We start from the raw sequence: 24865 nt of genomic DNA, 5'->3' as shown, positions 1-24865 counted from the left end.
TCCAGGAGCCAGGCAGAGCTCTTTCCATACGGGGGAGCTGAGCCCACATCATTCTGAGAAAAGCAAAGAAGAAACGAAACAGCCCACCCCACCCCACCCTACATGCAACATCCAGCATTTGAGAGGGGAGAGGAGCTGAAGAGCCCTGGAGTTGCCCCTTAGTCCTGGAAGAAGACTAGCTACAGCTGCCCTGCCAAGCCTGGGAGTGGTGGATGAAGAGCCCCAGAGGAGGCTTTGTGCAAAACTGATTGGGGGGGGGGGGTGGAAATAAGTGTTAGGCAGGGGCGCGGCAGATGTGGACGGGAAAGCTCCCGCAACGGGGGCCTGAATAACCGTAATAAGGGAGGGGAGCACTGACAACGTGCACGACCATACAAACACGGGAGTGTTGTTCAAAAATTAAGACAAATCAAAACCTCAAAAAATCCTCATGACGGTGGGACCAATCTCATAATTTCAGGGGGTCTGACTCATGATTCGTGAACCTTGGGGGTTGACAATGCTGCACTTTGCATCATGAGCCTTAGCTCAACCCAAGGATCCTCTTCCCCCCCCCATCAGAGAATTTTGTCCTTATGACCCCCCGAGTATCAACCTCCTCCCCCGCTCAGGGGTACTTTATCAGTACCACACCTCCCCCCAACAGTACCTCAGCTTGGCATCCAGTAGCAACGCCTAAGCCCAGAGGCACTGTATAAAGGTCTCTCTCACCTCAGTCACAGGAGGGAGGTGGCGAGCCGGGCATAGGACATAACTGCCTCAGAGGCTGAGATTCAAATTGGCGGGAATTTCCCCGTTCCTTCTCAGTCAGCTACAGGCTGCCGTAAGGGTCAAACGCAAAGTCGCGCCCGAGGAACTAACTATCGCTCCCCCCGCCCACTAGGCTTGGCCCGTTACTGCCGTTGCTAAGGTAACAGGTTCCGCCTTCATCCCCAGAATGCACTGCGGTTATCCTCCCTCGGCCATTGTTACATCCGGGTACCCGATAGGAGGCGCTGGAGCGAGCGGGCGGGGTCTGTCTCCTTCAGTCAGTGAGCTGTAGAGTCGCCCGCAGCCGTCGAGGGAGGCTGGGTCCCTCTGAGGAGCCTGTGAGGGGAGCGAAACCCCAAGCGCTCGAGCATGGCGGTAGGTGCTGCTCATCATGGGATATTTTAAGGAGCGGGGAAGCGAGAGGAATGGGGGCATCTGAGTCGGGGGAACTGGATGCGCGCGTAGACAAAATGGCGCCCGCCTCCTCCCCTTGCCGGCGCCATAATAGGCTTCGGTGTGGGGGAGGGGAGGCCACTTGCCACTTTCGCCTCTTCTTCCAGAAGTTTCTATTTCTCCCCCCTCCCGCCCCGGTTTTGCGAGAAAAGCAGAGAGTCTTGGGGACGTCTGTTTTGGGCTTAGCTACCTGCTGGCCCTCAGGGGCGGGTGCTCCTGCGAAGGGGGAGGGGGTGCCTTGAAGTCCAGACTCTCCATATTTCGCGTCCCGGCGGATCCCTCTATTCCTCCCCGCCCCTTTATTCCTTTCTCCATGTTTGGGACTAGACCTAATATCTGAACATATTTTCTAACGCGCAGTATTTAAACGCACTCAAAACCTGTCCCGATGGGTAGCTTTAGTGGGAGATTCCCTTAGACTTCTTTTTCGCCTTTTCTCTTTTATATGTGCGGCTCTTAAGAGGGGGGATTTGCTTTTTTGGTTAAAGTATTGGTTAAGCTTGAGGTTTTAATCTTGTACTCTGTTCCTGATTTAAAAATTCGTGTTTGTAACTTTTAAGATGCAAGTCAAACATAACTGACGAAGAAGGAAAATGTAGTAGGCAAGTTAACATAGGCAGGATTTTCAAAAATAGGGATTTTTGGTGCACCAAACGTGAGCTGCCTTAAAGGGACTTGATTTCTTGAAGTTGGGTGTGCATAGTACTTTTTGAAAGCCATGTTTCTTCAAGTTTTCTCTAATTAGGAGAAATCACTAATGTCTTGCAAATTTTGGCTGTAAAAGTAAAGAAAAACTTAACTTTCTCTATTTTTCATAGAATCATTTTGCATTTATAAAATTGGTATTTTGTATTTGACAAGTCAGATTATGTGAATCATTTAGTCTGTCACATATAGGAAGGAAATTAATGTCAAAAAAGCGAGCTGTAGGTCATGAAAGCTTATGCTCAAATAAATTTGTTAGTCTCTAAGGTGCCTCAAGTACTCCTTTTGATTTTATGGGAGTAGAGAGAATCTTAGATTTGCTATGCACCCCAGAGCTGCATTGTGATGGTTCTCAGGGTACCCAGAATTAGGAGTCACCTTGTTACCTGCTTGCTCCAGTGTGAGGAAGTCTTGGTTGTACTTAACTCGGTGTCATCTTCCTAACATGCACCAGCCTGTTACTCACTTGTCTTGACCATGCCAGCCATTACTGTGCCTTGCAGTTTAACAATCCCTGTACTCCAGTGCCTTTGAAGTGTTCCCCTGTGATAGCCAGCCCCTGACATAGGTTACACACAATTACCAGATCTGTTATTCCTAAGGGAACAGAACACCCCAGCTTGTAAGATTCAACTCAGGATCAGGACTTTGCTTAACATTAAGCACTTCAAAATGTTTACATTGAAAACAAAAATATATTATCGAAGATTCAGGGTGAGTAAGAATATTGGAAGCAAATACTTTATATATATAAAACAATATAACACACTTTCTAGAGACTAAATTTAACTACCAGGTTAATCTCCTATCTAAAGAACTTTATCTCACCTAAAGTTCTCTATAGTAAATACATTGTCCGTTTTGTTTTCTAGGTGCAGGATGAGGGAATGTCATCATTGCCTCATTGTCTTTGCTCATAGACAGAAAACCCACCCTTGGCTTGTTTTTACTGTGTGCTCCTTCCCTGTTGATGTCACATCACTTCATTAACATTAACTTTGTATGTAAATGGGTATCTTTCTGCTAGTGTATACTGCTTAATCTACATCCAGAGAGACACACACTTTTTACCTCCTGTCTGGAGGAAAACCTGTTTTTCACCTTTGCTGGTGATTAATACCTCGATACTGACTTTAAAAACATAGCTCCTTGCATAGTGTCTGTGTATATGTTTCACAGACCGGTGTGACAGCAGCTTTGATTTGAGACCTCACATATTCTTTAATGAACGTAAGGTACAAACCAGACTCATGACCTTTCTGTAACCCTTTGCCTGTTGGAATTAAGAGGTCCTTGGGTCACATACATGAATTAGCTTTATGATGCAGCTCATTGAGTCCATTGAGCAATAGCTTGCTTTCACAGTTAGGCCCTGATACCTGCAGGGACTTAGACATGTGGCTAAGTTTGCCCATTGTGAATAGTACAACTCAAATCAATAAGACTACTCGCAGTGTGTGAAGTTAAGCCTGCACCTAAGTTTTTGCAGAATTCAGGCCTTTCTGTGTAGTGTAGAAGTGTCCTTACTTTGCTGAGTGGTGGATGAGCAATTTTGGACATGAATAATAAGGCTTTTTTGGACTGGAGAACAGTGTTGTAATAGGCTTACAGTAGAACAGAGAGTTAGGAACATCTCTGGAATGGAGGTTCTTTATAACTCTGAAATGTTCATAACTCTGAACAAAATGTTATGGTTATTCTTTCAAAAGTTTACAACTGGACATTGACTTAATACAGTTTTGAAACTTTACAAAAAATGCTGCTTTCCCTTTTTTAAGTAGTTTAACACAGTACTGTACTGTATTTGCCCCTTTCTTTTTGGGGGTGGGGAGGGTGTCTGCTGCTGCCTGATTGTGTCCTTCTGGTTCCAAATGAGATATGTGGTTGACAGGTCAGTTCGTAACTCTGGTGTTTGAAACTCTGAGGTTTTACTATATTTTCTGCTGGGCATGGTATGTGGACAGCAAAAAAGACAGTAAATTAAAAAAAAAATTGTTTGACTGGTACTTCAGCCCCTCATCTCTCTATTCTCCAAAGAAAATGGGTTTAAAATTTAATGTCAGCTTTTTAAAATACATCTTAAAAATATACTCCAACTGAAGAAATAACAGACACTGGTTGAGTTGTTGAAAATAAAACACATCAGAAATTTTTTTGACACCGTAATATAAATCATTCTGTGAAACTCATTAGTTGTGGGCATCTGCAAATATCCCACATGATCACTGTACCAACAGTACTCTGAAGCACTCACTCTCTCTAAAAAGTATGAGAAACTAGTTAGAGAGCTTTGGAATGCCAAGGACTGATGGAATGGCAAATGTGGGGTTATGCTCCATTATCTAAAGGTCTACCATGGTTTCCTGTGGGCTGGGAACTTTAGAGTTAAATATGACTAGACAAGCAAAAGTCAAGATATTCAATCTGGGGACTAATGCTCTGTTAATATAAGTATATTAGCAATATAAAACCAGAATTTCCAAATATCAAATTTTGAAAAGACTAGTACACAAACATTTATTTTGGGTACCTAGGTGGAGGATGCTGTATCTTGAAAATCATGTGTATAATTTCTTTTGATTTTTCAAGATATATAAGTGGAGGACACCTCGTATCCAAAATACATTTTTGTGCGTTACACGTTTACAATAAATGCTATCTGAGAGAGATGTGGTGTGATCCTGATAATAGAAAAATAATAATTGCTTGCTTGCTTTCTCACCCCAGGCGAGTGTTTGAGTAGAATTTTGCAAAGATGCTGGTGTGGAAGGGAAGAAGCAGTGAAAAAAGAGTAGCTGCCTGGACAACATGGAGTGGGTGGGCTAAAGCATGTGAATTGTGAATATTGAGGAGATGTGAAAGGACTGTGTAATGTCACAGATGAAAAAAGCTCACCATTAGTACACTATATATAGGAAAAGCTTTTTTAACCGGCATGCTGAGGGAGTGGGGGGTGCCAGTAAATTAAAAATGCCGGTTAACTCAGAGGGAGAGGTTTGGAGTGCTGGGGGAGAGGGGTTGCCGGGCACAGGCTCTGGGAGGGGAAGGGGGGGAGCTTGAGGTGCTGGATGGGGTGGGGCACTCACCTCTGGCATCTCCCCGCCCCCTACTGCTCCTGGCAGAGGTGCGGCCAGGCGACTCTGCAAGCAGGCACACTGCCTCTGTCTGCAGGCACTGCCCGGCCCAATGGGCTGGGAGCCACGGAGGCAGCAGAGCCATCTGGCCACACCTCTGCCAGCAACGGCAGGGGCGGGGAGCTGCTGGAGGTGAGTGCCCCCCAGCCGGTACCCCAAGCCCCTCCTGCACCCCAACCCACTGCCCCAAACCCCCTCCTGGACCCAAACTTCCTCCCAGAGCATGCCCTGCAGCCCCTCCCACACCTCTGCTGGCTCTGCACCAACTGGACTTTCAGTGCAGATCAGAAATGCTGGTTTATAGAGCTTGCCAGTTGGTGAACTGCTGGATAAAAGAGCTTTTACTGTGGCATTGTTTTTACATGAATAATCAGAAGAATAACTAAAGTAGCAGGGTGCATTGATTTAAATTAAGGCAATTTAAATAATGATTTAAATCACCAAGTGGAAAACCTAGATTTTAATAAACTTTTCCATTGTACTTCCTTTATCTTCTAAAGAAAGGTGCATTCTCATTGGTTGATATAACCATTAAAACATGTTGATTTACAACAAAATAGAGCTTTTAGACTAGATTTGGTACATCTTTTTGCAACCTAGGCGGGTATAACTGTATACATCTATTTAAGCAATTATATAGCTTAATATTTTCAGATTCTTATTAATTGTACATTTCAGTATGTTAGAAAATGGTGAATGATACATTGATTATTTACTAAATAATTAACTTTTTAGTTATGATTTGTGTCAAGCTGCAGTAGGATGGTGACTGGAATTTAATTTAATTACACACAACAGCATATAAAAAGAAATTTTAATCAACAAAACCTTTAATGTTTTGGATACATAAACTTCTTATCAAAGCCTGTTTCACATTTAGAACTCAATGATTTATTAAACAGAGGGATTAACTAATTAATTAATTAAACAGACTATTTCAGGTCCTCCCAGGAAAATTTTCAGATATGCCGGGTGATTGGATCTTATTTTGCTAGTCTTGTTTGATTCTCTTGAAAATGAGACAGTCTCCTAAATTATTTAGGCTGACCTATTGTGCCATATTTAAAAAGCTTGACTTCAAAAGTAAGATTTTTTTTTTCCCGATTCTTTCCTTATGTAGATAAGGAGCCTTTAATTCAAAGTTGTTGATAGTCTCATGTATTCAGCAGATTAATTTTTTAATTTAATGTTGTAAGAGAAAATAATGAGTTTAGGCCTTAACATATTTTGTACTGAATTCAGATTTCATTTCAAATAGGTTTATTTTAAAAAAGAAAATCTTACAATAATTTACAGTGAAAAAAACGGATATAACCCGCTTTTCTTGATTTCCTCCCTCCCGCTGTTAAATCATTAGGTTTTTAAATCCTCCCTGTTAAAATCTAGTTCTATCCCTGAAATTGATGCTGTTTAAAACAAACAAACAAAAAAATACCAAGGTAGTGTTCCGTATTTGCTGTCTAACTGATTTCTACATCTGTTTTGTTCAGTTTGCCAGTAAAAGCATGGCTTTTCTGTCAGCCAGACAAACTCACCCTGGGCTTAGTCAAACTGGATTCTGTCCCTCTTGTCACCAGTAACGCATTCTTCAGGCCAAATTATGCCCTCAGTGAAATCTCTGCCACTTAGTTGTCTTCACAGGTTTGATTATGCCTTCATTTCACCTGTCAGAACCACAAATCAGTGAGAGCGCATAGGTGCAAATGAAGGCATAATCTGGCTTTGCAAAATGTCTTGCTGGTGATGCATGAAATGGAAAGAATTCATCTTAAATGTCAGATAGCAAGGTGAGTTCATGGAGCTGACAACAAAACTGGGGAAGAGTGGAAAAAGCATGTTCTTGCAAACTGAGCAGATCTGATACAGAAATCATTGAGACACAATGTGTATGGATCCCTCCTATTCTTACAAACACGCATTTCACATGGAATGATATTTTAATAGTAGCACTGCTATATGGCTGACCATTGTTTAACACTTAGTAGCTTGGAGCTCTGTAAGGATACTGTTTTGTTTTTTATTTCATGTCTCTTTGAGGCCAATTCTGCATTGCAGATTTTGGTGCTTAGAGCACCATGTTTTAGCTCTGTTGTGCCCTGATTCATAACATGATTTATTCTGGCCTGGTTGTACAGCATCATGCACCAGAAGTAACCTTAGTGATATGAATTTATAAAAGCAGTATTAGGATGCACAGATAAATAACATAATTTGGAGAAATTCAAAAAAACTTCAAATGGTACACAAATTAAATGTGTACCAAACAATTCAGAAGGTGACAATTTTTCACTGAAAAGTTAAAAAGAAAACAAACCCAGCTCATTTATGAAAGTCCAATCTTCTTCTTTAAGAGTGTTGTTCTTTTATGGTTATGCTGGTTTTGGGTGATGTTCTTAGTAATTCTGTTCTCCACACTAGACTGGATGCAGCGTATCTTGATAACAGTGCAAAGAGCAACTGTCATTTTAGTACACAAACATGGAGACAAAATGATTATGTATCCATAACATTCACTAGATAGAAAATCAAGTCATCCTGGAATGTTTTAATTTTAAAAGATGTCTGATTTAGTTGAACACTTTAAGATCCAAGGTAAAAAGAGCAGCTTATGTGCTAGTGTATCTCATTATCTTCTCTTTGAATTTAAAAAGAAAAAAATCTTTGATCTTAAGTTTAAAATATTTTAATCTGTCCATGTAGGGTAGCGATACAGAACGAGATGGAATAGCCCCAGAAAAATCATCCCCAGAGAGAGAGAAGAAAAAGGAACAGTCAGATGCATCTAATTCTCCTAGAACCTCAAAACATCATTACTCAAGATCGCGTTCACGCTCAAGGGAAAGAAAACGGAAGTCAGGTATGGTCAATCTCAAAGTGATGTCGCTTTACCTGTGTAGGTATTTATTATAACAGATTGTAAAATGCTGTCATAGTGTATAAAGTTGATCCTGGCTCAGGAAGTTCTGGAGATGTGCAAATAAGTTAATGAAGCAAGTTATAAATTATCTCTGATAGAGAACAAAATTTTTGATTCCTGTGGATTCACTACCAGCAAAACATGTAAATTTCATCCTGGCTGTGTGACTGTCCACATCCTTTTGAAGAAAACTGACATATTAGTCATATCTGCCTGAATTTAATTAATTTCTTATAGTAGAATACAATGTTTAAAAATACTCTAAAATAGAAACGTGCACACTTGCAGAACTTGAATCTCTATTTTTAAAATATAGCTTTGGAAAAGGTTGCTCTCGAAAGTCTGGTGCTGGTGGCTTAAGACTGAGAAGCTGAAAGTCTGGAACTCTACTAATTCTGAGCCTGACACTGTTTTTGAAATACTTTGTACTGAGACTTGCTAACTTTTTTAAATGATTCATGTGCTGAAAATAAAAATTGAATATTTTTCCAAAGCCCAATGGATATTTTTCTTGGCGACTCATAAGTATTAGAAATAGTTAGAAAACCTGATGTGTAAATGTCTTCTGTTAGATGTGTTTGGATTAAGACACTTTACTCCATGGTTTATATCCTAAATACAACAATTATGTTCTAGCTGATCAGGAAGTAAGTATGAAACAAACTAATCAGGCAAAAGTAAATAGCATAAACGGTGAAAAGAAACAAATTTTAAAAATTCTCTGTTCTGATAATATGGTTTCTAACATAGATAAGGAGTCTTTAAGTATAGTTTTTAACTTTTGTTAAACTTTTATTATTGACTTTGTGGGGTAGAAAAGCTAAATGTAACTTAAATGAGTATAAACTAATAAAACTAGACAAGAAAGTTCATGTTTACTTGATAACTAACAAATATTTTCTTCTTCAGATAACGAAGGAAGAAAACACAGAAGCCGGAGCAGAAGCAAAGAGGTAATTAACACTTTGTAGTGCTTAGGTAATTGTACAATACATCTTTAAAAGTATCTTGTAGTCATGTGCGTGTGTGTAAAACAATATATAAATGACTTTATGGTAAGTACAAAAAAACCATTGGAAACTCATAAACTTAAATGGGTATGGAGTACCTATCATAGTGAAGCATGATTGAAGCCATCATTTTGACAAGAAGGTAATAGTTTATAGCAAAATTGCATTCAGAAACTGGTAACTTAAACTTCTTGTGGAAACAGCCAAATTAAAATTTCATATGGAGAAGTAGAATTGGTGTTCTTGGTGACTATCTCACAGAGCTTCCATTAACCAGAAGCCTTATGTCTTCTGATGCCTGACCCCTGCTCAGGGGTCTCAATGTTGAATACCCATCTACCTCAGGATATTTCTTCAAAAGAAATCCCCACTGACTAAACTCTGATGATTGCAACTTCGAGTTTTAAGGAATGCTGCAGCATTACATATGTAGCAATTTCAGCAAGAGTCAGCTGGAAGTGTGGCTGTGACAGCAAAGAGCTCACAGAGGGCTTCTTTAAAAATCGAAGGCAAGGGGAATGAGAAGAGGCAGTAGCAATGGTGCATTGGAGATAACTGACTTACCTACCAGAGAAGAGGTGAAAGGAGCAAACAAGGAACAGCAGAAGTAGCCAGGAGGGAGGCTGTCACGTGGGGCAGTAATAGGCTGGGTAGATGGGGAACTCCTAAAATTTTAATGTGGGACAGGAACTTTCCCTTCCCCCATCCCAATGGAAGCTCTGTAACAATTAATTTAGGAGTTTTTGTGAAATTGACTATATTGTTTAGATCACATGATAACATTTCTATAATAAATCATACTCAGCGTGCTAATGCGCGAAGAGACTGAACTGAAGACGCTCCAGACTCAGATAGCAAAATTATAAGCCTACTTCATGATAAGGTAACTATTAGTCATTCAAACTCATATTTCCCTTAAAAATATCTTAAATCAGTTATGGGATGTAATGGTGTTTTATTACTGAGTGTATGTCTAGAAGACTGAAATTAAAAAAAAATTCTCATTACACTAAATGTTCAGAAAGTTTTTTTTCTTCACTTATAAGTAATTCCAGCGTTTTACTATACTGTTAGGTCTCAGTGAACCTTTTACATCTTGCAGGTTGATTTAATTGATGAGCAGGTTTTTCATGAATAGGTCACCTGGATAGTGTCTCATGGTACATCTTAGCTTTCAGATTGTTTTTGCTGGGAATTGCAGGTTCTTAACGTTGTTTAATGACCCCAAACTAAAGACTAAAACATCAGTAGCTGTTTCTGAATATATAGGTCAAAATGTCTTGCATTGTATTCATGGATGTGAATAGTATTAAGTAACTGACATTAAAAATAGACTTCTGTTTAACTCAACTATATTTCCATATATTATAGCTATTTTATGAGCTAAAACTATAATAATAGACTGTAAAAATAGCAAAGATATTTCCAGTTTGTTAGAAATGTGTGTAATGAAGGATCTAGTACATTTCTAAAATTTGAAATTTACCAGCAAAAGTTTAAAGAATCTGGGTGAAAGCATCTTAAAAGCTTATTGTTGGTATTATCTAATTATGACAAGTCTGTTCCAGGCTTGACTATTTTAAGTGATAAATAGGTAGTTGGGGGAAAAGGATATTTAAATGTTCAATATTAGGTTAGAGCAGATGTAGCTGAACCTGTAAAATGACTGTATTTCAAAAACGTAGGATTTGCGCTGATACTGCTATACGATTATAGTTCGATTTTTAAAATGACTTAAATGGTCTAAAGAACGAGGAGTACTTGTGGCACCTTAGATGAACAAATTTATTTGAGCATAAGCTTTCGTGGGCTAAAGCCCACTTCATCAGATGCACGCAGTGGAAAATACAGTAGGAAGATATATACAGAGAACATGAAAAAATGGGGGTTGCCATACCAACAAAGAAAGTAACAGAACACCACTAGCCGTCACCTTCCGCCCCCAACTAAAACCTCTCCAGCGCATCATCAAAGATCTACAACCTATCCTGAAGGATGATCCCTCATTCTCACAGATCTTGGGAGACAGGCCAGTCCTCGCTTACAGAAAGCCACCCCAACAGGAAGCAAATACTCCCCAGCAACCAGACACCACACAACAAAAACACTAACCCAGAAACCTACCCTTCCAACAAAGCCCGTTGTCAACTCTGTCCACATATCTATTCAAGGGACACCATCATAGGACCTAATCACATCAGCTACACTATCAGAGGCTCGTTCACCTGCACATCTACCAATGTGATATGTGCCAGCAATACCCCTCTGCCATGTACATTGGCCAAACCGAACAATCTCGATGCAAAAGAATAAATGGACACAAATCAGATGTCAAGAATTATAACATTCAAAAACCAGTCGGTGAACACTTCAGTCTCCCTGGACACTCAATTACAGACCTAAAAGTCATAATTCTCCGACACAAAAACTTCAAAAATAGACTCCAACGAGAAACAGCAGAACTGGAATTAATCTGCGAACTGGACACCTTTAAATTAGGCTTAAATAAAGACTGGAAGTGGATGAGTCATTACACAAAGTAAAAACTATTTCCCCATGCTAATTTTCCCCCTATTGTTACTCACACCTTCTTGTCATCTGTTTGAAATGGGCTATCCTGATTATCACTACAAAAGTTTTTTTTCTCCTGCTGATAATAGCCCACCTTAATTGATTGGTTTCATTAAGAGATGGTATGGCAACCTCCATTATTTCATGTTCTGTGTGTGTATGTGTGTGTATGTATGTATAGATAGATGGATATCCTGCTGTATTTTCCACTGTGTACATCTGATGAAGTGGGCTTTAGCCCATGAAAGCTTATGCTCAAATAAATGTTAGTCTCTAAGGTGCCACAAGTACTCCTCGTTCTTTCTGCTGATATAGACTAACATGGCTACCACTCTTAAATGGTCTACAGTATTTTGTATTAGAAACAGCTAGTAAATAAGCTGGATATATTAAGAAGAAAAATTGTTTGTCATGGTTTAGTCTCCAGTGAAAAAACTGATAAAAATCAGAACTGACCTTGCCAAAGTACTTTTGGCACTGCAGCTATAGAAGGAAGAGGAGCCTGCTTTAAAAAGAGGCAATGCAGAAAAAAATTGCAGTGCAGCATTGCAGGATATCTCCATTTTAAACTAAAGTGTGAGGCCTCAAATTTAACTTTAATAAACACCTTAGTTTAAGTCATCAGTACGTACTTAATCATGGGTAGAAGAATTGTTAAACTTCAAATAAAAAGTTGTTATATGTATGTCTGAAGCTATGTCTGGGTTTACAAATGTGCTTGTGTACATGGTATGTCTCTAGACATATTAAATGTACTTTATTTACAAATATGTATATGCGTGTATATACATGCTCAGACACTGGTAGAGACAGAAATGTGCTAGGTTTTTAGCATTGCTCCATTATAGATGGTGTAACCAGTAACTGAGGATGAACACTGTTTTCCTTGTAATGCTTTGAACTGTCATGTCAGGAAACAGTGTAATAATATAGTAGAACCCCTTTTATCTGACCCTCCATTATCTGGCTCTCCATATTAACCGAACAACCAGCGTGCATAGGTCCGGAAGTGGGCGGTCTCTCTTGTATCCGCAAGATGGTGCTGCCCTGCACTTTCCCATTCTTCTGATTATCTGATTTGGCCCTGGTCCCAGTTAGATTGGATAAGTGGGGTTCTGCTGTACTCTGATGGGTGCTTTAGAAATACCTAAGATAGGTGGTGGGGGAAATGATAGTGTGTACTTGCAACATTGGGTAGATGATGGTATTAAGTAAAATAGCCATCACCCTTGACTGAGCCACACTCCTAAGGTTACTAATGTTGCATCACAACATATCATTTTTATCTTCTGATACCATACTAACTCTTTTTGTTGCACTATCTTCCTGAAAGAACCAACTTCTTCTTAAAACAGGCAAGAAGACACGAGTCCAAAGAAAAGTCCTCCAAGAAACACAAATCTGAGGACCACAATGAAAAAGAACACTCTTCTGACAAGGGAAGAGAGAGCCTAAATTCATCTGAAAATGGTGAGGACAGACACAAACGCAAAGAAAGGAAATCATCAAGAGGCAAAAGTCATTCAAGATCCAGGTCTCGTGAAAGGTAAGTTGTATATATATGTGATTATTGAATAATAATCTCTTTTATCCTTCAAGTGCTTGACAAAAATTGAGTGCTTTGGAGTTTTATTAGATTTCCTGTGTACAGCTGAATTGTGTCTAACTCTGGGTTTTTGAAAAAAACAGATTTGTTGCAGAATGTTACCTCTAAAGTAGCAAAGATTCCCGTTTTATCATGCAGTGCATTTAATGCTAGTCCAGATTTTTTTTCCTGAGTTGATAGTAAAGTTATTGAGCCTCTTTAAGGCTTGATATAGATAGTGTCTAAAATTAATCCAACATATGCATATTAATTTATGCAATGAATGTATATTGTATAAATATTTAATCCCTAAGCACCGATGACCGTACATTTTCTCCTACTGTCAGAGCATTGCTTTTCCTTTTTTTGTGTTTAAGGTATTAGAGTTCTGCTGTCTTAGATAAGCAACTCAAGTAAGCTCTGAAAATTGGGACTCCTGCATTGGAATGCTCTTTTCATGTTGTCTGGTTACTGCACTAACATATTGTGTATCAGTATTAATGAGTAACATTGCTTAATGAACTAGTGGCTTTCTTATAGTGGTAGTCTTTGGGGTTTTTTTCTTTCATATCCCTCTCTTAAATTGTTCAAGATACTAACTTTATTACTGGAATGTATGTTTTCAGGCGTCATCGTAGTAGAAGCCGTGATAGAAAAAAGTCACGGTCTCGAAGCAGAGAGAGAAAACGCCGTATAAGATCTCGTTCTAGATCAAAATCTAGACACAGACATAGAAGTAGAAGCAGAAGTAGGACTAGGAGCAGAAGCCGGTAAGTATTATGTTCTTAATTTGTCATTTGTGTAAATGCTGTTACTGGACCACAGAGACTTTGTCACCACTCAAATGTAGCACATTTTAAAATCTGTTCAGATTAACTGAAATGGCATAATTTAATGGAAATAGCTTTCTATTGCATTAATAGCTAGAGAGTCCAGTGTGCTAGTCACTGTACAAATTCATAAGATGATGCATTTGCCCCAAAGAGCTTACCATCTAAGAGTTGGGTTCTCACCTTTTTTTAGGAGAATGACTCCATGGTATAACTTAAAAAAAGTGTCTTGGGACCCCACAAGTTAAAGATTGTTGGGGGGACCCTATAATCTGAGACAGTATAGATTATAGGATTTTGAAAAACAATATGAACCCACAGAATGAGAGGACAGATGGCTTTGTTAAAAGTGCAGATCTAAGTCCAAAGTTATGGCTTTGATTCCCATCTCTGCCACAACTTTGCAATATGTCCTTGGAAAAATCACATGATGTTTTTAGACTTCAACTCCCATGGCTATAAAATGGAATTACTTAAGTGCAGAGCTATAGAGAATAACTTGTAAACCACTTTTAAGATCCTCTGTTGGATGATGGTATAGAATACGAAGTATAATTTGTTGCTGATAGATGTGTAATTCCATTTGAACTACTTTTGACTGAATTATTTCTGGTCAAGCTCGCTTTATATTTCAGTCTAACCTGTTCATGCCACGCTTTCAGGTTAGTCAGCTTGGAGTATAAAGTACTCAAAAAGAAAAAGAACAGTGCAGAATGAAAGAGGCAACAAAATTTGTTGTTTGATGTTACTAGAGTGGTGAGATTGCCAAAGTGCTTGTTAAAAATAACTTTACTGTATCTGCATCTTGTTGTTTCCAGATGGTGCTTCTCTGTAAAACACACTTCAGGAAAGGGGAGCTACCCACCTTGAAAATACTAGCTATCAAAGATATTGACCCTCAGTATATCTGGTGCACTTGACTCCACAGCTTTGTTTGTTTGACAGATCTGGAGCTTTTTGCGGTCCTTGGTGGTTGTTGTGTTTTGTTTTTTAGCTTGTATTGAGATAGTGCACTTGTATTCTTAGTAGTGTGTTTAATATGCTAATTTGCCTATGGAACTTCAAGATAAACTCACTGAGACTTATTTTATTGCAATTCAAAATTAAGTACATGAAAAATTTAGTAATACCATCTTTACTACTGTCTGCTGCCCAGTGAGACTCTTGCCTCATTGGAGCCAGCTACCAGCAGAATAAGGCATGAATGTTCAGAATATCAGAATCTAGTTGTATTTGCCATCTTTTGCATAATATGCTGCAGTTTTTGTTCTGAAAAAACAAATGATTTGCTGCAAGCTCTGATCCAAAATAGGTGGTAGATGCTTATTCTGTTCAACAAACTTGGGTAAAAAACATGTGAATCATAGATGTGAAAGTGATACACCCTCAGAGCTCTCTGAGATCCTCTGAAATATTCAAATTCCCATCCTTATAACGTAACCCAAATATTTCAGGTAATGACTTTAGTTTGGAAATCTGTAGTGACTATTTAGCATTAGATTAGTTTATAGTGTCCCAGTATGTTCCACTATGAAAATCAGGGTTCTGGTGTAATATTACAATGACACTTGTGAAATATTCAGCAAACTTCATCTGATCAGCCACAGAATTCAATAGTATGGTTTTTCTCACAAAGATATATTATTTCAACATGCACTTCTCAGAAGACAGCTGAGGGGACATACGTGACATAATGAACATGCTCCTGCCGATATTTAATGTAGGATTTTAAACTGGTTTTTTTGGGGAATATGGAGAATGGAATGTGTCAGTTCCCTTAGAGTTCTAAAACTACAGACTGCATGTATTTAACAAAAACAATTCAGTATCATTTAAAAGCTGTCTTTCGTATATTTTAATGACCCTATGTACACTCCCATGCATGTATTCTTGCTTCCTCTTCAAGAACTGAGTTAAAAAATAACTGAAACCAAGCAGCAAGTGTGCAGGAAAAATAAAGGGCTTTCAGTTTAGTCATGACCTTGCCAATCAAAAATATGCAGTGTATTGGGTTGCAATAGATCATGACAGTAATCCACTTTTTTGGTGATTGCTGTATTCAGACGTAATCAAAATCCTGGAAAAATGAGTCATTAATATTTGAAATAAAGTGTGTGTGGGTCACACAACTCTTGTGCTTTTTCTCACAGCAGTTGGGGCCTTCGTATCACATCTGAGCTCAGTTAGTCTTTTGAGGTAAAACCACTGGACTGAGCTCCAACAAAAATTTAATTAGCAAGACATGATTATACTTCCACCACAAAATGAAGCCTCCTATTTATGAAATACTGCATTCGCCGTGATACAGCGCAGCATTTATAGTTGTCAAAGCCTGAGTTACTGGTGACCATTTCCAAGAAACTCCCCAGTCTCAGTTTTCCAAGTGAGCTTTCTTTTTGGCACTTAGATGAGTCTGAACTCTTTGTCTTTTGGTATTTATAACTTGGTAGCAGTTCTGCCATTGTCTCGCTCAGATTCAGATCTGAATGGGGTGCATAAAGCACACAGTAACCATTTTCCAACTCTAAAATGCTCAGATACAGAAGTTAAAATTCTTTAATTTTCTTGATACCTTGGTTGGGCACATCATTGATCAGTCTCTGATAACTGGTGTTATGACAGGTATGCAGGTGTCTCTGAAACATATGCTGTGGATTGACTCAATTCTGATGAATGATACAATTCTGTGCCAAGTTTCACAGTGCCTGAGTCAGTATTTTGACTGTGATCTCTTCTAATGAGATAGTAAACTGACCTCTTTTGTTCTCCATTAATTTTTTTAGTGAAAACTGATGTATTTTGTAACTTTACTCAGATAGAGTTAGTTCACTGCAAATTGTTTGCAATCCGTGCAGCTTTGAAAAAAAGGAGCAGAATATTTAAAATAGCTGCTCTGTCCCCAACCAGCCATATTCCTTATCACAGCTTATATTTATGCTTCATTAAATGTCAAATGTTAAATGGCAAAAACTTCAGTCACTGTACATCTTAAAATACTTTCAGTCTGTCTGTGGCATTATTTAAGAGCCATGTGGGGTGCTGTCTCTGCAATTTGCTGCTTGTCAAGCACTTTCAGAAATTTAGGATATGGTGGTTGTAACGTTCCTCTTGTCAAACGCCTTGCAATGGAATAAATCTTCGATGTCTTGTAATCGAGTGATCAGTGATGTTGGATGAGAGAATCGGTGGTAGTTGTGCTTCACATTGTGTCTGAGCAGCTATTGGTTAGCAGCAATATTTTTTACAGTCAACAGAAAGCGATCATGCTTTATATCAGGAATTATATTGCTGGGGAGGAAGGGGCTTACCAGACGAACTGGTGTCCAGTTTCTAACATTTTTCTTTAGTGCCCAAATATTCTATAATTGAAATTAGCTTCCTGTCAGTTTACTAGCCTTCAGAAAATCCATGCTTCAGAGTTCTCTGCACTGGATAAAAATTCCAAATGAGCAGTGTTCCCCTTCAGGGGTATTTGTATAAGCTTCTGAATCCCTGGGTTCAAGGTGCTCTTCTAACTTAATCTTAATTTTACAGCTCTTAGTTTTAGCAGGACTACTTGCCAAAAAATATCTATGGAGTTATTTTCCTCATTTATGTCTAAAGATTCAGAAGGAAAGTCTATTAGGGTTTAAAATCATCCAGTCAGAACACAGCATCTGCAAAGCAACAGGTGATAGGTGACTACCCAAGATAGGGCCTCTGTTAGCAATTTTGAAATCTTGCAGATTTATTATTATCCTGCTTTCTTGTACCGAGACCAGTGTTTTTCCTATGTATGTAAAACCATTCCTCCTCTAGAGGGCCATGCATTTTTTCAGAGCTAAGCTCGCTTTTTGACCTTTTATCAAGGTTTTTTTTCCTACTTCACTTTAAGATGTAGTAATATCTAGTATTTGACATGATAGTGACCTATTCATAAAATTATTAGATTACTGTAAATTACTCCTTCAAACTTTTCCCCATCAAAAATAATATTTTTAGGACAGACATCGACCTGTTAGTGTTGGGTGGGGTATGGAACTCTTCCCCAATCATTTTATTGAATTTCACACCATTACTTCATGTGTTTCTGGCAATCTTAAGATATTGGTTCAAAAAGGGAGGCTCCCATGGGCATCTGTTATGTCATATTTAAAATTTTGGATTTCATAGCGCATAAGAACTCTAGATTGTAGATTTCAGTCAGAGATGAATAAGGAGGAACTTCAGTTCTTAGAATTGAGTGTTCTAACATCCCCTATTACAGAATTATGGCCTCAGTATTTTAATTTATTCACTCCCCCCCACGCCCCACCGATGTATTGTTTTATATTTGTAATTGTGCTTCCCACATTTTAACTCTCCACTGTGTCCTTGGAAAGCAGTTGAAGGATTTTAATGGTAAATTATTTGTGGAATATTAAATACACATGGATTTATTTCAGTGACTAATGGATCTTTTTATTAATATGGTCACTTACAGAGAAAGAAAGAAGAGAATTGAAAAACCCCGAAAGTTCAGCAGGAGTCACAGCCGAAGTCCAAGTCCACCACCTTTTAGGGGGCGAAACACAGCAATGGATGCACAGGAAGCATTAGCCAGAAGGTACTCAATTTCATTTAAAAAAACCCTAACAAATACTACAGACCGAAGTACTTTCTCTACCTATTAAGGACAGTGCAAATAGTGACAGTACAAGATTTTTTACAGTACTGGAATCAGCCAGTTAATGCCAGTTGTGGCTTTGGGGATTTGAACAGCAAATCCACTTAAGACTGGATTAAGACCACCAATTCACTACTGGTGCCTGTGTGTGGTGTTAAATTTTACTTAGAATTTTCCTTACTGCTGCTAAGCATCTGTTTGCTACTATCAGTAATCTTTTTTTTTTTTTTTAAATCTTTAAATGTTTACAATTTAGTTTCCCCTTAGAGCTTCCAGGTTTCTGTGTAAATAATGGTAAAATTCATGTTGATTCTGACTTGTCTTACATAAATAATAGACATTTGTATGGAAGCTGACCAGTATTGCTAATCTTTTGCATGTTAATGTGTTTCAATTACTTTTTTATTATGTAAATCACTTGTAGGTTGGAAAGAGCAAAGAAATTGCAAGAACAGAGAGAAAAAGAAATGGTTGAAAAACAGAAACAACAGGAAATCGTTGCTGGTAAAATAAATAAATAAATAAATAAATTTTTTACTTAAAGTATTCGTACGGAACAGTAAGGGGAGGAAAAATAGGATGTAGCTTTGTTAGATCTTGGACTTAAACAGTTTTGCAGAACCAACTGAAATACCTCTAACCCTTTTTCCCTTATTCAGTAGTTAATTATGGTAACTTGGATCATATGGTGTTCAATTGCATGAGAAAATGTTTGAAAACTTCCTGTTGGGGATTTTATTGTTTCCGTCAGTGCCCAGCACCACAATCACCATCCTGAGGATGACTTGATAACAAGAACTCTGCATGTTAATTATTTGGAGGGGGGACACTTCCCACACCCCATGCCTGAACAAGCACCCAAGAGCATTCCTGAGCCCCTGTTGGCCGAGGAAATGAGAGAATTGTATTGAAGAATAGTGCTCTAGTTTCCCATATGGTATTCCAGTCAAGTGCTATATTACATATTATACTTATTCCAAAAAGTATGCATCACTATCTTCTGGCTTTTAATTGTTCATTGTTTAAAAGTGATGAGGGATGTGCAGTTCTTCTTTTTTAGCTATTGGTTCAGAAACAAATTTTGTGAACTTGGTATACCTAGTTTTTTTTAATAGTCTGAAAGAATACATGGGGAGTTTTAATGTAGTGTTAAATTAACTCCATTTCACTAAAATTCATTGCAGACTTCCATTTTTAACATAAACCTTGCTATTTTCTAAAGTGTATCCCATGTCTCATCCTTACGTTTTCCATCTATTTTCTAATAATGCAAGGTAGAAACAATTGCTAAAATTATACTGGAGTGTTGCTCTAACTGATTATTCCTCGTGTTGAAAATTTATTCAAAACTTTAACGTTTACTTTCATTTCCCTCCACCTTCTCCCCCCCCCCCCTTTTTTTTTTCTTTCTCTTCAGCAGCTGCTGCCACTGGGGGTTCTGTCATCAATGTTGCTGCTCTTCTGGCGTCAGGAACACAAGTAACTCCTCAAATAGCTATGGCAGCTCAAATGGCAGCACTACAAGCAAAAGCACTGGCAGAGACTGGAATAGCAGTACCTAGCTATTATAACCCAGCAGCAGTGAACCCGATGAAGTTTGCTGAGCAGGAGAAAAAGCGGAAAATGCTCTGGCAAGGGAAAAAAGAAGGGGTAATTCTCTCTTTTCTACTTTTAGTGTGGAAGCATCTTAATATAAATCTGTTTAAAATGTTTGCTTTCTGTGGGACAAGATTAAACTGAGAAGAATGAAATTGCTTGTTAACACTGACTATTTCTGTTAGCAACAGCACAACATTAAATTTGGAGTGTAGGAAATAAGAAATGACCTACTCCTTGAATGTCAGATGTTAGTGATGGGGGCCATATAAGAACCCAGATACCCAGACTGCTCCTAAGGCATAATTAAATTTTAAAATAAATTTCTTGGGTTGCATAAAGGTTGCAAGTAAATATCAATTGCAAGATGGTCTTTGCTATGGGATATGCAGCCTGTTTTAAGCCTAAAGACACGAAGTAAAAGCTCTTGGTTTCCATGAAGTAACGTTCTGACAAAATTAAAATATAATGCTTATGCAGCCTGTTATCCTGCTTTGACACCCCCCTCACCCCCCCCCCCCGAACATTATTTCTGTCATACCATCACTGTGAAAGTTGGATTATTTACTTTGGATAAGCTGTTTTTCTGGCACACTGCAGGCTTACAGTAAATGAATTCTGCAGCCTAGAAAACAATGTCTTGGGTATAAAGCAGCACATTAATATGATAACAATTTTGTGCTTATAAAATTGCAAATTTGTAGTCTTTAAATCCTTATTCGTTTTAGGCTGTCACATTTATAATAGTATTTACAAATATACAGATCTTTGAATTAAAAAATAAAAGGTTTTGAGGGTAGTTGAATTTGAGTAGAGTTTCAACTTTCCACCTTCCAGTGCCAAGGATTTGGTATTAGTGTTTAGTGGTTGTAAACACCATATGTTGCTATAAAGAGTTTGTGGTACATCAGATTCATTGCCACCAAATTACCTTAATAAAAAGTTCAGGTTACTTTTTATATTTGGATTTTTCAAATTTCACTTTCTACTTAGTGTCTATTATAGAGTGAAAGATTGAAAAGTAGCGAAAGCTTCAAACTATGCTGTTGGACAAAATAAGAGACATTGCCAGCCAGAAAAACTCCAGTGTCTCATAAAGTATAATAGTAAAAATAAACTACACATGTTCATGTCCCATCAGCTCTACTGCAATAAAGAAGTTCAGGGGGACTCAGTCTGTCACCACCAATATGTTCAAAGCAGTAAGTGTTATCTGGGAAGGATAATCATGAACCAGCTTCCCTTCTGGAGCTTATCAGAACTCCTGCTTAGTTGTAAGAAATGTTGCTTCTGAGCAGTTATAATGAGGGTTTAGTGTTTCAACAGCACTTCCTCCCTTTCTTGACCTACAACACCAGACCTGGACTAAAAGTTTGAACTGGGAACTTCTATATGGCAATAGAGAATAATACCACCAAAGTAGGCCATTGTCTAGACCCCTTAGTGTCAATCTTTTTAAGGCATCTTTCTGTCTGTTTGTTACTACTTGAGTTGTAACTTTATTGGAAATGTTCTGAAAAACTTTTAAATTTGTGTAATTGTTTCCTACTCTTGTAGGATAAATCACAGTCTGCAGAAATATGGGAGAAATTGAATTTTGGAAACAAGGACCAAAATGTCAAATTCAGAAAACTAATGGGCATTAAGGTATGGAGTTCTGAATTTCTTTGTATTTGGGTCTATAATCTTAACATTCCTTAAGAGTGTGTTTTATGACTGACTGATACCCATTTAAATTGCTTAAAAATAGCTGAAACCACATTTTGGGGTTTTCCAAAATTTAAAACTTGAATTCATGTTAAGATGCTGTTTGTGAATTTAAATCAGAAATACTTCCCAATTCAAGTAGAAGTTCTTGAACTTGCTTTGAGGAGATTCTGACTAAATTGTCTGTCATGGCTTGGAACAGAAACCATTGTAGTTTAACTCAACTCAATATTCACCATCCGTAGTTAGCTACACAGGGTTATTAAACGTATTATTTAGTAATTGCAGATATGTATATAAATTTAATTCAGATTATTCTTTTTTGTACGAGTGCTGTCAAGTGATTTTAAAAAAATTAATCACAATAATATTTTTGGATGTTTTCTACATTTTCAAATTGATTTCAGTTACAACACAGACTACAAAGTGTACAGTGCTCACTTTGTATTTATTTTTGATTACAAGTATTTGCACTGTAAAAAAACAAAAGAAATAATTTTCAATTTGCCTAATACAAGTACTGTAGTGCAATCTCTTTATCATGAAAGTAGAACTTGCATATGTAGAATTATGTACAAAAAAACTGCATTCAAAAATAAAGCAATGTAAAATTTTAGAGCCTGCAACTCCACTCAGTCCTACTTCTTGTTTAGCCGATCACTCAGACAAACAAGTTTCTTTAACATTTTCAGGAGATAATGCTGCCCGCTTCTTGTTTACAATATCACCTGAAAGTGAGAACAGGCGTTCTCATGGCACTGTTGCAGCCGGTGTCACAAGATATTTATGTGCCAGATGCGCTAAAGATTCATATGTCCTTTCATGCTTTAACCACCATACCAGGGGACATGCTTCAGTGCTGCTTGATAACAATCCAAAGCAGTGTGGACCAATGCATGTTCATTTTCATTATCTAAGTCAGATGCCACCAGCAGAAGGTTGCTCTTTTAAGACTTCTGAAAGTGTTCTTCATACCTCGTCCCTCTTAGATTTTGGAAGGCACTTCAGATTTTTAAACCTTGGGGTCAAGTGCTGTAGTTATCTTTAGAAATCTCACATTGGTACCTTCTTTGCGTTTTGTCAAATCTGCAGTGGAAGTGTTCTTAAAATGAAAAACATGTGCTGGGTCATCATCTGCGGCTGCTATAATATGAAATATATGGCAGAAGGCAGGTAAAGCGGAGCAGGGGACATACAATTCTACCTCAAGGAGTTCAGTCACAAATTAACACTTTTTAATGAGCATCATCAGCATGGAAGCATGTCCTCTGTTTGTTTGTTTTTTACAGTGCAAATATTTGTAATAAAAAATAATATACACTTTGAAAGCAATTACAATACGATGCAATATATAAATGAAAATGTCATCGAAAATATTGAATAAATTTCAGTTGGTATTCTATTGTTTAACAGTGCGATTAATCGCGATTAATTTTTTTTTTGAGTTAATCGCATGAGTTAACTGCTTTTGATCGACAGCCCTACTTTGTACTAATAAAAAAAAAAATCCATTGAGAATAAGGAAGAAACATGTTTTTATTATTTGGGAGTGAAGTGATGATCAGACTAGTAAATTAGAAAAAACAATTCCAGTTGTTACTGGATTTCACCTCCAACTTTAAATTGTTCTACCTTACTGTTAAATATCCAAATGTTGATTTCAGTCTAGCTTTTTTTAAAGCTGAGCAGATGTTTAGTATAATTCAATATTAATGTTTTTCATAGGTGAGGGGAACTTACTTAAAATCAATTTTGCTAAATGTCATTACACTTGAATGCCCCTTCTGGCACGTAGTTCATATTATTGCTAATCATTATTGCCAGCTGCTACAAACAGCCAAGTAAAAGGTCTTGTATGAAGCTTAAAAAACAGCTATAATACATTAATGTTTTGACTGTTAAATAGTAATATTTTAATCTTTTTCTATAAATCACTTGTCTAATTTCTAGAGTGAAGATGAAGCTGGTTGTAGTTCAGTTGATGAAGAAAGTTATAAAACTCTGAAGCAACAGGAAGAAGTATTCAGAAATCTGGATGCACAATATGAGATGGCACGATCACAGACTCATACACAAAGAGGAATGGGATTGGGGTTTACATCTTCAATGCGAGGAATGGATGCAATTTGAAAAAGAACATGATTTTAAAGTCTGGGACTTTGTGAATGATTCCCGTTCTGAGGTTGGGTCCTTGTTCACCAAAAAGCTAGCATTCTAGCTTGCATGGGTGTTGCATTGACTTTAATTTATTGAAAAAGTACAATTTTTCTGTAAATATGAGATCAGTGATACTGGTGTTAGTGTTGTAATCAGGTTATACCCACTTCCATTAAACTTGACAGAACTATAGAAGGACAGTATTTTTTAGTTAAAGTTCTACTTTTTCAAACAAAGCAGCAGCTGGGGTAAACTCATACATGGATATTTCGTGTCCACTGTCTTGTGTACTTTTGTACTTTAACCTTGTACAGTTATTTTCAACTCTTGAAACATGAAAGAAACATTGTGTAGATGTTATCTAGCAGATTGGCCAATTGGCACATTAATCCAGTGCAAAAACCTGGTTAATAAACATGTTTTTCTCTAAACTGCTATTTTTAAGTTTACTTAAAAGCTTGTTTTAATGGGTTACTTTTAAGTTATCCCACCCATAAGTAATTTTTAAAAGTTATGTTGAATTTCCAGCTATTACTTCAGCACAGGGAGCTCTGTAGTAGAATAAGAAAAAAGGTGAATGTCAGAGGAGTGGTATTAAAATAATAGTAATGGGTACGGAAAATTTGTTTTTTAACTTGTCAGTTTCTGCTTGACTGTTACTATGGTGTACATAATGTGTCCCAATGTATTAGCAGGTTTTGGAAAACCCAGCACCTACTAAGCAAGGGATCAGTCTTCTCATGAGAGTGAAATACACCACTTCCCTGAGCTACTCCTTCATCCCTAGCCAAACCCCCTTCCTCCC

At 37.8% G+C, this 24865-nt stretch overlaps 2 protein-coding genes across 5 annotated transcripts in view; one reads left to right on the top strand and one right to left on the bottom strand.

The window, feature by feature from the left end:
• KNTC1 (kinetochore associated 1) overlaps positions 1-796 on the bottom strand; it is a 79582-nt gene extending 78786 nt beyond the window's left edge. Inside the window, exon 1 of the mRNA XM_077835278.1 lies at positions 712-796. The gene's annotated coding sequence lies outside the window, so the exon portion shown is untranslated. The remainder of the gene's footprint in view (positions 1-711) is intronic.
• Positions 797-989: 193 nt separating this feature from the next.
• On the top strand, positions 990-24491 carry RSRC2 (arginine and serine rich coiled-coil 2). Of its 4 annotated transcripts, none has more exons than XM_077834644.1 (10): positions 990-1125; positions 7743-7899; positions 8869-8912; positions 12896-13086; positions 13752-13895; positions 18418-18540; positions 19025-19104; positions 20021-20250; positions 21754-21843; positions 23854-24491. In XM_077834644.1, exons 1-10 carry the CDS (start codon positions 1120-1122, stop codon positions 24031-24033), a joined length of 1245 nt encoding a protein of 414 aa, XP_077690770.1. In that variant the 5' UTR covers positions 990-1119; the 3' UTR covers positions 24034-24491. The 4 variants fall into 4 exon arrangements, with proteins under 4 accessions (XP_077690770.1, XP_077690769.1, XP_077690772.1 ...); XM_077834643.1 differs by having other exon boundaries at positions 20018-20250; XM_077834646.1 differs by lacking the exon at positions 990-1125 and adding an exon at positions 9775-9852 and having other exon boundaries at positions 7804-7899; positions 12874-13086.
• Positions 24492-24865: the final 374 nt, after the last annotated feature.

Source organism: Eretmochelys imbricata, chromosome 15, assembly GCF_965152235.1.
Source record: "Eretmochelys imbricata isolate rEreImb1 chromosome 15, rEreImb1.hap1, whole genome shotgun sequence".
Lineage (NCBI taxonomy): Eukaryota > Metazoa > Chordata > Testudines > Cheloniidae > Eretmochelys > Eretmochelys imbricata.
This window is presented reverse-complemented; position numbering and strand designations above follow the sequence as displayed.

Excerpts from the sequence above, each read along its gene's own strand:
- RSRC2 (XM_077834643.1), top strand. Across the intron at positions 8,913-12,895 it reads GCCGGAGCAGAAGCAAAGAG|GCAAGAAGACACGAGTCCAA; the intron begins GTAATTAACACT and ends TTCTTAAAACAG. Across the intron at positions 13,896-18,417 it reads AGGACTAGGAGCAGAAGCCG|AGAAAGAAAGAAGAGAATTG; the intron begins GTAAGTATTATG and ends GGTCACTTACAG.